Raw genomic sequence first — 15,078 nt, 5'->3', positions numbered from 1 at the left:
TCCTCCTCCTCGTCTTCTCCCGGCAAGCCTTCCTGGCTGCCCCTCTTCGGCATGCTAGGCACAGTCCCGTCTTAATGTTAAATTAACTGAAAAAACCTTTTCTCTTAATTTTCATGCATCATTAACTTTCGCCAGTTCTCCGCTCTCTGCTCGTCCCCTCATTCATTTTGCCTCCTGACGTCCTAGACCCCGAGTTGCACGTTGTGGTCCGGAGGGCTCGCTCGCCTTACCTGCAGTTTGGTTTGGTTAGCGCAGGTTGTCAGGCTGGATTGGCGCTCGTCATTGTTGCTGTTGTGTGTGTGTTTGTGTGTTTTAATCTCATGCACACCTGGCCAGCTTTTCTTGGGGAACACTCTGACGAGTGCGTGGCCACCGTCCGCTGGACGCGAGGCGGAGGTCCCACCTAGCCCGGACCGAGGCAGCGCAGTGATAGGGTCTTGTCCTTCCCCGGCTCTGCCCGATGGCTCTGTTTACTGACTTTCACGCTCTGTGTCCCGTCAGCTCTGCAGCTGCGGTGCGTTTCTGGTTCCTGTTCACAAACTTCTGGGCTTTTCCTCGATGCGGCTGGTGTGGCCTCCTCCCGTCTGTCCGTGTCTTTCGTGCAAGGCTGTGTTTCAGGGGAGCTGGGAGCAGCGCACACACCGGGTGGTCTTTACTAACAAAGTAAAGTGCGTGGGGCCATATAATTTTTTTGGGGGGTGGGGGGAAGAAGCAAATTGAGCTTCTATGTGCTTTTTTTTCTCCTAAGCTAGTTGTAAAATGAGGTGGTGTTCTACTAGCTTGCAGTTACTGAGTTGATGATGGTGAGGTTTGTGAGTTGGAGACCCGACAACAGTTTTGGTAAACCTTACTGGGTTTTGTGGCTAGTAGAAAAGCTAGCCTTCTTAGCTTGTGCTGTAATTGAGATTTTGCTGTTACAAATAATAGATAGGAAGGTTGCTTTGTCAGCTTTTCTTGAGATCGTCTTAGGTGGTTACACTGATCAGGTGATGAATGTTTTTATTATGTCTTCTAACTCAACCTTTTAAAAAACATTTCCTTAACTACTAATTTCCCGTAATGAGTGAGGTTTGTCATCTCTCTTGATGTGCACCAAGTTTGGATTCATATATCTTATAGACATTACTTTTCTCTTAATACTAAAAGATTCCCAGGTGGGCACACTGTACATTTCCCTCCAGTTTTATTTGAAACACTGCACAATCCCCAACCAAACTGGCTGCAAGAAGAAAGGGAAAACATTTCCTGAGGGAAAGAAAAGATAAAAATACCACCTAAAATAAGAAGGCTCATTGGTTTCAAGCATAAAGTGAATTTTAAACTAGTAATTTAAATTTTTTTTAATTTAAAAACATTTTTTATTTGATTTTTTTAGAGAGAGGAAAGGAGAGAGAGAGAAACATTGATTTGTTCCACTTATTTATACATTCATTGGTTGCTTGCAACCTTGGCATTTCAGGATGATGCTGTAACCAACTGAGCTGCCTGGGCCAGGGCCAATTGAAAATTTTAAATGAGTAAATTTAAAATCCTCTCAATATGAGCACTAATTAATTTAGATCAATTCAGTATGTTTGTGGCTCCTTTCTTAAAAGGTGGTTGCTGTCCATTAGAGTTTATTAACACTTAGTGCTTAAGAAAAATTCCCATGGTCCTTGCTCTTGAGGAGTTTGCACTCACTGGGAATGCGCTATGAAGTAATCTAATTATTTTTGCATTATTATTTAACCCTGTAACAAAATGAGAAGTACAAATAGTGCTAAAGAGAATAGTGGAAGAATAACCCAAAACTTAGCATTTCTTTTTGGAATGACTGGTAAGTAGTATATTCTCTGTGTTAGCAACATTTTGTTTGGATTAATGTTAAATATGTATGTTTTGTGACCACATTTTAATACAGGCAAAAAGTTCTTGAGCTTTCTAAAGAGCAGATTACATAAATGTAGTACAGTGAATATTACTTGTTCAATCTTTGGTGGGCCAGTCAATGTTTTTAGAACTATTTGCGGCTTTTAGCAGGGTATTTTACAAACATGAAAGTTTTTATTGTGGCATTCTCATTTGTTGTGTGACAAGAAATTTGAGAATACTGTTTTTTCATGGATGTTAGTAAAATAGAATGCTCCAAAGGTGACGTTTAAATCTGTATTTTAAAATGATATATTAATACTTAGGACTTGCCTTTTGAGAGATTGGTTTGCAGAAATGAGACTCATTTTTTTTCTCCCTTTAAGCAGAACTAATGGCTCAAAGGAAATTTGAGGAAATCAAGAAGGCTAATCAAGCTGCGGCCAAAAAACTTGTTGAAGAACACTTCAGCTCTTCCTCTGAAGAAGAAGGAGATGAAGATTTGGAAGGAAAACAGGGAAAAATAGTTGCTAATACATTTATAACTTACACTACTCAGACAGGTACTGTATGATGTTTTAAATTTAGACCTTTTTGATATTAATGAAAATATACTCCTGGCTTTTAAAAAACACTTTTACTCCATGTGGAATAGTTTTTGCACCTTAAGAATGAGCATTTTTGTGTTGTAGAGTTGATGTTTGTACATTTTACTATTTGAGTTCTATACTGTATAATACTGGTCTTTCGGTAAAGCAGATGGGATGGCAATGTCCTGCACAGCCTTAGGCGTTCTCCTGTGTGTTTAATTGGTATTTCATTAGAATGCTGGGAGGGAGATGCCAACGCTCTCTGTGGGATGAGTGGGGTCAAGTTGTTCCTGGTTATGATTTGATTGCATTTGAGAACTTTGAATCCATTAAGTCTATTCACCTTTTTCTCTTTTTTTCTCCTGTTAAATGTGTCTTGAAGTCATTTTCATTTCATGACTTTATTTCTTTATATCTTACAACTTCTGACTTTCATACCATTTTTTAAAACAAAGTACTCAGGTTTGACAGGTACGATCACATCACATGTTGTTTATATCTGGGTTGCTCTTCAAGTCATATTTGTTTATGAGAGAGGTGGCCAGAGTGGTGCTGCTATGGAGGATTTGGTACTAAGTGTAAAAATAGATCATTTTAAATGTAAGTGTTTTATGCTTTCCACATTTTATACTTAAAGTCATTATTAGAAGCATTCTTTCGTGAATTATCAACATTAGTTGCCTGAGTATGTTGATGGCACATGAGGATAGGTACACACCGTCGTATAGGTTTCCAAGGAATTTACCATATCTGCTATGGAATTAAGGTTAGGAGGCTTGACTAAGAAGTCCGGCTCAGCCAGGTAAAAGTTGATAAAGAGTAGCCTTAAGGTTAGCAGGTACTTACTTCTAGAGCAGCGGTCGGCAGCCAGCGGTCCGTGAGGTCAGAAAGGTTGGTGACCGCTGTTCTAGAGGACTTCATAGAAAGCAACCTTAAGAAGGTTCCTGCTTCAAGAGGACTTCACTTAAACCATCCTAGATAGATTTTAAGTAGGAAATTCAATGGTGTAACTCAGTATTTCTTTTTAGTGTTTAGGAAACATTTATCATTTATAAGTTTTACTAATTTTTAATCAGGCTTTCATCTTAAAGTACTAAGATAGTTTTTCTTACTTTGTTTTGTGTCACATCCATAAATATTTTGATTCTTGTTCCTTTGTGTAAGTAAGGAAATTTGATCACTTAAGAACAATATATGCCAGCATTCCCATCTCATGTTAGTGAATTGGACATCAGAACTTGATCAGAGAAGTTCATTCTTTTTCTCTGCGCACAGACTTTGTACTTTTTTGTGACTCTTCTCTCAGATTTAAGACTTGCATGGTCAACTTCCTGATGGGTATCCCATCTTACTCGCCATGGATGCATCAAGCATATGTTGAAAGATAGCATTTCTCCTTTTGTTTTCTTTATCTCAATTTGTAACATCACAGTTTTCCAAGTCACACACAAAAACCAGAAATCTGGGAGCAGGGATGGCACATTCATGACATGAGTGTGTTTTATTCACTACCACTCCTCCCCTCTGCCCATGTCAGGCATCTCAACAAATACAGCATTCTTTCCTTCTTACTGTTGACATGGACATCGGCTTTTAAAAGCAGCATAATTTAAATGTTACTAAGTCCTGCTGAGTTTTACTTCCTAAATTTCTTGAATCCACCCCTTTTCTCCCATATACTAGCATTGCCTTAATTCAGGCCCCTACAGCTATTTAATGTGTGAATTAAATCCACATAATAACTGTGAGGTAGATATTAATATTATTATTATAAAGATGAGAAAAATGAGGTAGATACATTAGGTAACTTGCTCAAGGTCATTTTTTTATTTTTCTGCTATCACTGCCTCTTAACTGGTACTTTAGCTTTTAGTCTTAGCTGCCTTGTACTTACTTTTCTTTAGTTGCCAGGATGATGTTTTTAAAATGCATGACTTTAAATGCCATGCTATCCACCATGACATTTGGGCAGTATACTGTATTGTCGCAGCCAAACTTTAATACAGTTTGTAAAGAAATCTTACAAATATGAGATTAGAATTTATTTTGTTAAAGCCTATTTCATCTTGTTCTCATTCTGTGTTAGCTGTTAAATTAGATGTAATTTAAAATGTTATACATTTGTTAAAGCCAGCTATGAGAAAAGCAAAATAAGCACATAGAATATGATTATTAAGTGTGCTTCTAAGGATACAATTGTATTTTATAATTTAACAATATTTTAAAGTTTTGGGATTGTTTTTATGTATATTTTGTTTACTATCCTATATTATATTTATATTATGTAGAGCATGTTTTTGTAAGTGTTTCCTGAGGTGATCTTAGAAAATAAAGAATTATCCAAGCAACCTATTTATTTAATTTTTCTTTTTGGTAACTTAAATTTTGATTTGAACCATTTTATTGCCATAAGTTCTGTACTTATGATAGTTTATATGATTACTCAGTCAATCTCTATTGAATAGTCTTTATTGTACTAAAGGTATGTAGGTTTATTTCTCTTACACTAAAGTGACTCAGATCACTGCCCTTTTGGTCTCATGTGTGCTTTGGTTAATTTTTCTGCCTTTCATTTTGCTTTTACCTGTTATTTCTTGGACCTTCCTGTGGTAATCCCTTGTTGCAACCTAACAGTGATTAAGGGGGCTCATAGTGGTTAAGTGTCAAATTGAGATTACTTAATTGTTCTGTGCTTCAGTTTTCTCATCGGTAGAATGATGATAAAAGTAGCTCATTTAACCCTACTGAATTCTAATAGTGCAGTGCCTAGCAAATAAATGCTCAATAATTGCTTAAGAAAATACAGTCTAATAATCTTTTTATAAGAAGTTCATGCTTCCTTTTTAAGCAGAAATAGTTATTATACTCTACTATAATGACCTCAGGATATTTTTATTCAATAAGTTTTTATTAAAACAATGCTGTGTGTCACACACATGCACACACACATACATGTATGTGCTTATATTTAGGCTAAATGGCTCTGTTGAGCTTTGACATTCAGTGTCTTTCACTTTGCTCTAATGTGCTTTCTCTTGTTACTCGCATCTTGCTGCTCTTGTCTATGGCTCTGCCCCTACCAGATTTGGTAAGCACTGTAACAACAATAAAAGCAAGTATGCTCTGAGAGGCCAAGATACTGGTTTTGAATCAAATATATAAGATTTAATGCACGCACTTTGTGACCTTTTGGCAGCTCGCTGGTTGCTCTTTTTAAACTTCTAATTTTAAGCTATATTTTGAGCAATTGATACTGCTAGACATTTCTCACCTACTATGTAGTGCTATTAGTGAGTTTGTGTTATTTTCAGATGTTGCTTAACATGAAGTTTTCAATTTTTAAATTTCAAGATGGAGATGTACGTGAATTAGAGCGAACGAAACAGTATTTAAATGAAGCTTTTCAAGCAGGGGCTATGACATGCTTAATTTGTATTGCTTCAGTGAAGAGAAACCAGGCAGTAAGTTATTCTCCTTATCTATATTAATGGATCTCCCCAAAATATCTTACATTGCATTTATAATACTTAATCATTTATTATGTTTTTGCTTATTTTTGTTTAAAAATGCTTCATTTGAGAATTTTTATTGACCTTTATTTTGTAAAGCTGTAATTTAAAGAAAGCTTCTAAATGAGCATCCAATATATTTAGCACTATTAATATAGTTGAAGCAAGTATCTTCAGTTTTAATGTTCATGTCATTGTGATAAAGCATTTTTAATATCTTTGTACTTTAGAGATTCTCACAAATACTGAAATGTTTAAATGGACTATATTTCATTACTTCTGGCAGGTTGGAAAAAAGATGCCTTCAAAGAAGTAGAACCTAGCAGTGACCATGGTTTATTTAGTGAGCTTTTCTTGTGTTGAAGCCATTGTGGAAAGTGACTGTTGTCACTGGGGAGAGATGGATTCAGACATAACTTATGTAGTACTTAGGGTTGAGATGGCCTAAGGGTGAAGTTACGTATATGTAAATTTAAAAGGGTGTTAATGGAGCAATTAAGAGGAAATGATGACTGACTATGATAAATTCAACATTTAGACCTTAGATTAATCCACAGCTATTACAGCAGTATTGTCTAGGAGTGGTTCTCAACCTTCCTAATGCTGCGACCCTTTATTACAGGTCCTCATGTTGTGGTGATCCCCAATTTCATTGTTACAAATTGAACATAGTTAAAGCATAGTGATTAATCACAACAACAATATGTAATTATATATGTGTTTTCCGATGGTCTTAGGCGACCCCTGTGAAAGGGTCATTTGACCCCCAAAGGTGTTGTGACCCACAGATTGGGAACTGCTGGGCTAGAGGAAAAAAGGCCAAATAAAATAGGTTGATCATGTAGAGTGAATCAGAAACTTAACACATTGGATAGGATAGCATAGCAAATGCAGGTACCTTTGTGCTTGGAGTCACATCTGGTTGGTTTATTCTGATTTCAACTGCAGTGGATGAATAGTCTCTGCATGTGGATACAGTTCTACCTTAAACACTCTGTATGTGTATGGATTTTTTTTTTTAAATATATTTTATTGATGTTTTACAGAGAGGAAGGGAGAGAGATAGAGAGTTAGAAACATCGATGAGAGAGAAACATCGATCAGCTGCCTCCTGCACATCTCCTACTGGGGATGTGCCCGCAACCCACGTACATGCCCTTGACTGGAATCGAACCTGGGACCTTTCAGTCCGCAGGCCGATGCTCTATCCACTGAGCCAAACCGGTTTCGGCGGGTGGTTTTTTTTTAATGTTAATGCTTCTCCTTGGGAACCAACTTGGCCAGTGCATGGGTGCAGTGCAGAATCACAGGGGAGTTAATCCCCTTGGGCCAATGTTCCATCACAGGGAATTGGTAGATGAGTACCCCAACCTCCTCTCTGTTAGGGGTTGGGGCTGGGGATAGTTCTAGGTATGTTTTAAATGGTTCTTCAGAGGGTCCCTAGCAGGACTGAACTTTGGTCCTTAGCTGTAATCAGCTCAGCTGTTTACCATTCATTGGCAATTCTTCTTTCCCACCTTGTCCCCTCTTAACTCCCACATCCTGGTTCTTTTCTTAGCCACTGATTGAGGAAGAACACAACTAAAAAGTTGGCTTTTTAAAAAAATGCTGTTGCCAGTTTATGCAATATACTACATGTCTGATTTTATTAAACAGTTGAGAAATGTTATAATGAAAGGAGAACTGATTTTTGTCAGTTATATTAAAGCATTGGTAGGTTTTAAAATTAATTACTATTATTCCTTAAGCCTTTAAATTGTGTGTGTGTGTGTGAGGCTTTACTGTACTATATTAAAAGAAAAGGCTATGAAGTTCATATCAGTCAGTATGGCATGACTCCTTTTAAAAATTATGAAACACATTTTTAAAAATATTAGAGACGGGGGCTGGGGGAAGGAAATCTATGTAATACTTTCAACAATAAAGATTTTAAAAAATTAAAATAAAATAAAGGTATTAGAGTCTGACCAGAATGTTAGCAGTAGTTATTTCTAGCTGAATGAATCTGGATGGTTAATGATATTTTTCTTTAAAGAACATTGCTTATGTTATTCTGGAAGGAAAAATTATATTTCTTTTTTTAAGTATGTTTTTTAAAATTGATTTTGAGAGAGAGAGAGAGAAACATCGATTGGTTGCCTCTTATATGAGAGGGAGGGAGGGAGGGAGAGAGAGAGAGAGAGAGAGAGAGAGAGAGAGAGAGAGAGAGAGAACATCGATTGGTTGCCTCTTGTATTCACCCCGACCAGGGATTGAACCCCTGGTATGTGCCCTGTCCGGAAATTGAACCTTTGACCTTTCTGAGCATGGGATGATGCTCAACAAATTAAGCCATACCAGCCAGGGCAGAATTATTTTTTGTAATCTGTAGTTTGCTCTTGAAAATAATTTACTGTGGTGCTTATTTTGAAGTATTTTTATGTAATTATCAAAGAAAAATAATCATTGCATATATGTTAATATCTGATACTTTTGTCTTAGGTTTGGAGTTGTTCAGGATGTTTCTGTATATTTCACATGCCCTGTATCCAGAAGTGGGCTAAAGACAGCCAGTTTCTGGTATCTTCTCTGACAGATGACGATTTCGGAAGGAGAGATTATCCCTGGCCTTGGTAATTTTTCTAATTTTGGAATATCAAGTTGTAAAATAAATGAAAATGTAGCTCATAAGTTGCTTTATTGGCAGTTTCAGTGTCCATGTTTGGCCTTCAGTTAGTCATTTGGTTTGTGAAGATATGGGGCTTGGTAGTGGCTTTTATTTCCCACTAGTTAATAAATCATTACTCAGACTATTTTTCCCCTGCAAAACTTTCTTTTCTGTAAGACTGGAATTCTTCATGATTCTGGTACTTCTCTCCCAGAATTCATATTAGTATACATTAATATCACATTGTATAAGACTGTCATCTAACACATTTTGATCATAAGCTTTTCAATTTTATCCCCCAAATCTCTCAAAACTGTAGGTGTATATTATTCAATATTATTATTTTTTCTACATTCACTTTATTAGATGGTTTATTCATGATTTGATCTTGAACTTCTGTAATATTTCCAGAAAGAGTTGGGGAATGAAAATTTTATAAATCTGCTAAATAAGGACAATAAAAAAATTTACTCACACTGGCAACCAAAAGAGTAAATTTACTGTCAAGATAATGACACAGAAAATACAGGGGCTCTGTGTGGTCACATAATACTCACTTTTGTAACTAATTTTATATTTGTAATTTTGAGTTCTTTCTCTTAACAGTGGCCCCTAGATTATATAAGATTCAGGATTTAGAAACCCTGAATCCACCTTAGGCCTCTTGTTACCATAGCTGATATACGAGATTGAGCAAAAGTAGGTTTGCAGTTGTTCGTATGGAAAATAATGTACTAATAATTAATTCAAGAATAAACTTTGTGTTTCACATACTTAGAATTGTAAACTACTTTTGTCCCACCCTGTATTTATCAAATTGTGATAGAATGTAGTTTTTAAAAACATTTCAGATATAATAGTTTCGTAAAAGTAATTCTCAGTCATTTGTGAGAGATTGTATTCCCATGTTACCAATGAGGATATTAAAGTTAGTTGAAATAAAATGATGTGTTCAGGCTTCTCTTACTCTTATATGGTGAAGCTAGGTATTTATGCTGTTTAATACATTAACAACTACACCTGTGGTTATTTAAATTTTTAAAAATTACCAAAGTTTGGTTCCTTTCTCAGTTGTATGCATCAGCCACATTTCAAGTGCTCACTGGCCATATATATTTAATAATTACTATATTGGACTTGGCAGGTATAGAACTGTTCCATTACCTCAGGAAATTATATTGGATAAAGCTGTGCTAGCTGGTTGAAATTTATTTTAGTAAAATCTTGTTTTTCACTAATATAAAAATGGAGCAGAGTGCCTTAAATAAAGCAAATTGAGTATACTATATTGCTAAGTATATGTATATTCCTGTCTCTTGTATCACTTTTAAAAATGAAATTAACTTTGGTAATTCTTTGTAGTCCAAAATGTAGGTTTGAGTACAAACGATCTGACACACCTAGTAGGTACTATTGCTATTGTGGAAAAGTAGAAGATCCACCTTTAGATCCGTGGCTTGTGCCTCATTCATGTGGCCAAGTGTGTGAAAGAGAATTTAAACCTCCTTGCGGCCATAAATGTTTGCTCCTCTGTCATCCAGGTAAGTTATATATTACGTTTGTAATTGTTTGTGGGTGGTTATTACTTTGAGGCAAAAAAAATGTGAAAGTTGAATTCAGAACTTAAATTTATAGAAGAAAATTTTGAAAGGGGATGTCTTTCGAAGTATAAGCAAGGAAAGCTTTAGAAATCAATAATAGGTATGGGAATCGAAAGTTCTCTTTGACCTCTGATTTCCCCCCTTTTTATTGGATTCTAGGGCCCTGCCCTCCTTGTCCAAAGATGGTCACAACTACTTGTTACTGTAAGAAAGCAAAACCCATCCCTCGTAGATGCAGTGCCAAGGAATGGTCCTGTCAGCAGGCATGTGGGCGGAAGTTGCTTTGTGGACAACATAAATGTGAAAATCCTTGTCATGCAGGTGAAAGACCGTACCTTCTAGCCAAAGTGAAAGCAGTCTCTATTGCTTTGTCATGTGTCTGTGCTAATTTATAATTGTGATTTTAGGAAGTTGTCCGCCCTGTCCAAGAGTTAGTAGGCAAAAGTGTGTCTGTGGCAAACAAGTAACTGAAAGAAGCTGTGCAAGTCCACTGTGGCACTGTGATCAAGTAAGTGTCCATGCATTTTGAGGGCGTGAGCATTAAAGAATATGGAAAGCATATCAGAAATGCTAATCAGGATTTAGCTCATTTGACTTAGTGGTATAAAATGAAAGGAACGATAGTAACTTAAATGAATTATGTTCACATTTTAGGAAACTTTTGCAATTTAATACTGTAATTTTTTTCAAATTAACAACTATTTGTTGAATTTTGGATTCAGTACATATACATGCTTTCTTGCTAGCTCGTTCTCCCTTCCTTTCCCCTCTCTTTAAACAACACCCCTCCTCACTTTTTGAGTTAATCCAATTGAGGAAGTAGAATTGATTTTATAGATTTTTTTTCCTAGAACTGGCACGGTTTTAGTACCATTTGGAAATCTTTGGTGGATGGCCATATGATGCTGTATATACTTTTTTCCTGTATTATATTTTAAAAATATATTCTTTGGTGCATAGGAATGTGTCTATAAATATGTATATGTATGTATGTGTATATACTAGTATATGTGTATGTATTTATGTATTTACTAGAGGCCCGATGCACAAAATTTGTGCAAGAGTAGGCCTTCCTTCTCCTGGCTGCTGGCACCAGCTTCCCTCTGGCACCCACACTGGGGCACCAGCACCTGGGACCCAGGCTTCCCTGACCAGCCTGCTGGTCAGTTGCAGCCTCGTTGGCTTGCCTCGGCCAATCCCGGCCGCGTCTGGAAGGTTGTCATGAAGGACATCCAGTCTAATTAGCTCCATATTATGCTTTATTATTATAGATATGTGATACCTAAGAGAGAAAAACAAATTATGAGGAACATAAAAAAGTGGCTTGTGATTGAATAATGGATTATGTACAAAGAAAAAATGGATTATGTAATGTAAAAAGTCTTTTTTGTTAACTTTTAAGTTTTTCACTAGTGCTTATTGCATTTTATTTTAGGTATGTGGGAAAACCTTGCCATGTGGTAATCATACATGTGAGCAAATTTGTCATGTTGGTGCTTGTGGAGAATGTCCTCGATCTGGGAAAAGATTCTGTCCATGTCAGAAGTCAAGTAAGACTATTTTTAAACCTTTAATGGGATATGATTATTTTTATGCTAACTAGAGTACTTTCCTCATTAGATTTCTCTGTGAGTTCATAATGTAGTTTCAATAATTATACACAGTTAGTGTTAGATTTCTGTACCTTTGGATGAGAAGACAGTATAACATGTTTAACCTCAGACTTTGGAATCAGGCATATCTGGCTTCAAATCCCACCTTCACGAACTCTGATTTTCTCAAGTTAAATGGACACAATGATGGTACCATCTTTGTAAGATGTTTGTGAGAATTAAATGATAAAATGCTCATAAAACAGTTAGTGTAGTGCCTAACATATAAAGGAAACCTACTAATTACAGGCTGTTGTCATTATTGTGTATTGGGCTATAAGTGAATTTAGTTTTGGTTGCTTTGAGTTAAAGGTATGGAAGGGCTGTAGACTCTGTACCAATGCCAGCACACATGCTCATAAGATTATTGCCAGTACTTGTCATATTTGTGTCAAAGGTGAGTTTCATTATGTTTTTGAATCTACTTCTTTTCTTTTATTCGGCGAGGTTATTAAGAGCAAATTGTTTTTATAATTCTATATTGTGGAATTCTTCATAGAGGTTACATGACATTATTTCTTCAGATAACTATTTCTGAAATAGTTAGCTTATAAAAGTGCTTCTTGAAGTAACTTGTAATATGTCAAATTTTTTTAACTTCACAAATATTACGGATTATTTTTATTAAAGTTAATTTTTCCAGTAGTTACATAGATTAAAAAATTCATAGTCTGAAAGGGCTGTCATTCTTTAGGGAGTCAAAAGAACATGGCATGTTGTTAGTGCTTCATAATAATGTGTGTTACTAGTAACATTGACTTTTTGTCTGCTTTTAGAGTTCTCTTTGCCTTGTACAGAAGATGTGCCAACTTGTGGAGATAGTTGTGACAAGTTACTTGAATGTGGAGTCCATAGATGTTCACAGCGTTGTCACCGAGGTCCTTGTGAAACATGTAGACAAGTTAGTCATCTCCTGTAATAATTAATTCTAAGAGCTCTCTGTTATGTCTGATGGGATTGTTCTGTAACTGTTTTCTATTACTTAGTTTTATAAATACCTATATGATGACCTGAATGAGTTTAGTGACCTAATGGGTATGGTGAAGAAGCATGAGAGTATGCCAGCAATCAAGTCCAAAAATCACCTTTTGTTTGATTTTGCTTGGTTAAAGTTTGAACTTCTTATTTTTATGGCCCAAAGTTGAGGTTATTTGTTCCCATAGACATTCAAAGCAATGAAGAATTAGGCTTAGTGATGATGGAAAGAAATGCATGCTTAGGCTTAATTGAGACTTTTAAGTTATATGTATGTCACCTTGGTTATGACCATACTACCAAGTCAACAAATTAGCTTACAAGATAATCCAATTTTCTTGCTTTACTGAAATAAGATGTGCAGACGTCATGGTATAACCACATGTAAGCGATTTTAATGTGTGGTATTGTTTAACGATTTAGTATTAAATTCCTACTAAATTTAATAATGAAAATTCATATGGAGTCTTTTTTGGAACAAAGTAAGATACAAACAACTATTTTAGGAAATTCTGATTTAGTTTTGGTAAAGTCTTCCTTTCGTACACGTTTGCTCTTAAAGCTTCCCTCTTTCATTTTTTTCCAAAAATTTATGTGTGTGTGTGTGTATAATACATGTATTATATATAACATATATATATATATGTATATTTTAAACTTTAAAAAACACATTTTATTGATTTCAGAGAGTAAGGGAGAGAGAGAGATAGAAACATCAATGATGAGAGAGAATCATTGATCGGCTGCCTCCTGCACGCCCACACGGGATCAAGCCCGAAACCTAGGCGTGTGCCTTACTGGGAATCAAGCTGTGACCTCCTGGTTCATAGGTTGACTGACGCTCAGCTACTGAGCCACACTGACTGGCTTCCTTCGTTTTTTAGTAATTATAAAAATTGGCAAGGTGAAAAAAAATCATGTTAACAAAAGTTAGTTTTAATAGCATTTATTTGATTCTTCCAGGAAGTAGAAAAGCAATGTCGCTGTGGAAAGCATACAAAACGAATGCCATGTCATAAACCTTATCTCTGTGAAACTAAGTGTGTTAAGATGCGTGACTGTCAGAAGCATCAGTGTAAGAGAAAGGTATGTGTAATAAGCTAGGAACATTGCTTTAAAAATTCTTTTTAATTTTTCCTCTGTAGGCCTATGGTAAGAACCACCTTGACATGTTCCTCAAATATCCAAGCATATTCTATGCTTCTCATATGAAATATTAATACATATTCTAGATTAATCCTAATGGTTTATATTAGTGGGAAATCTTACCAAGATTTTTAAATGACGAGGCATTTTAATCTTGTGCATAATTCTCTCAGCTTGTTTCTTAAGCGATTTTTGTTCCCTGACTTTAAAGCATCATAGCAATGTTAAGAGTGATAGTTCATTTGCTGGCTTAATTTTTATTGTTCAAATCTTATTTATAGACATTTGGTTCAGTATATGGTCAACTGGAGTATTTTATTGAGTTTGTAGATTTGCAGGGTTTTTTTTTGGGGGGGGTCCTCTTTATTATTATGAATTATCCCTCTATCTCTGGTAAGATTCCTATTGAAATATAGTGATTTCAACTTTCTTTTGCTTAATGTTAGCATGGTAAATCCTTTTCATTCTTTTTTAACCTATTCATACTTTACGTTTAAAATGGTTTTCTTATAGACAGCGCTTAGATAATTATGGTATCCTAGCAGAACAATCTTTGTCATTTAATTTGGGTGTAGGTCACTTACATTTAATGTGATCTTTAATATGGTTGCATTTGAATATCATTTTACTATTTATTTCTTATTTGCCTATCTGTTTATTCCTTTTCTCTTTTTTCTTATTTCTATTTTATTGCGTGTTGCTCTTCAATGATTCTATTTTAATCCTTTATTTGATTCTTACTACACATTTTATACCCATGTATTTTATAACCCCCAAATATAATATGTTTATTTTTGCTCTAATTAGTCAGGTATCTTTTAAAGAGATTGAAAAAATAAGAAGTAGTCTTTTATAATTTACTAGATGCCCGAAAATCGTGCAAGGTGCTCAGCCCTCGAAGCCACAGTGGCTTGCCTTGGCTTTCACAGCCCCAGCTTTGTCCAGAAGGTCATCTGGAAGGATGTCCGAAAGGATGTCCAGAAGGTCATCTGGCTGTCCAGTCTAATTAGCAGATTATGCTTTTACTAGGGGCTCGGTGCACGAAATTCGTGCACTGGGTGTGTGTGGGGGGGGAGTGTCCCTCAGCCCAGCCTGCCCCCTCTCACATAC

The 15,078-nt window shown here is 35.8% G+C and overlaps 1 protein-coding gene across 2 annotated transcripts in view; it reads left to right on the top strand.

The window, feature by feature from the left end:
* The first annotated feature begins 2,238 nt into the window (after positions 1-2,238).
* NFXL1 (nuclear transcription factor, X-box binding-like 1) overlaps positions 2,239-15,078 on the top strand; it is a 37,552-nt gene continuing 24,712 nt past the window's right edge. For both annotated transcript variants that reach the window (XM_015560987.1, XM_015560988.1), the window contains exons 1-9: positions 2,239-2,411; positions 5,790-5,899; positions 8,429-8,559; positions 9,957-10,135; positions 10,355-10,516; positions 10,603-10,703; positions 11,631-11,745; positions 12,624-12,748; positions 13,786-13,908. In XM_015560987.1, the coding sequence (XP_015416473.1) occupies positions 2,243-2,411; positions 5,790-5,899; positions 8,429-8,559; positions 9,957-10,135; positions 10,355-10,516; positions 10,603-10,703; positions 11,631-11,745; positions 12,624-12,748; positions 13,786-13,908 (1,215 nt within the window). In that variant the 5' untranslated portion in view covers positions 2,239-2,242. The remainder of the gene's footprint in view (positions 2,412-5,789; positions 5,900-8,428; positions 8,560-9,956; positions 10,136-10,354; positions 10,517-10,602; positions 10,704-11,630; positions 11,746-12,623; positions 12,749-13,785; positions 13,909-15,078) is intronic.

The sequence above is a fragment of the Myotis davidii genome, unplaced genomic scaffold (assembly GCF_000327345.1).
Source record: "Myotis davidii unplaced genomic scaffold, ASM32734v1 scaffold455, whole genome shotgun sequence".
Classification (NCBI taxonomy): Eukaryota; Metazoa; Chordata; class Mammalia; order Chiroptera; family Vespertilionidae; genus Myotis; species Myotis davidii.
This window is presented reverse-complemented; position numbering and strand designations above follow the sequence as displayed.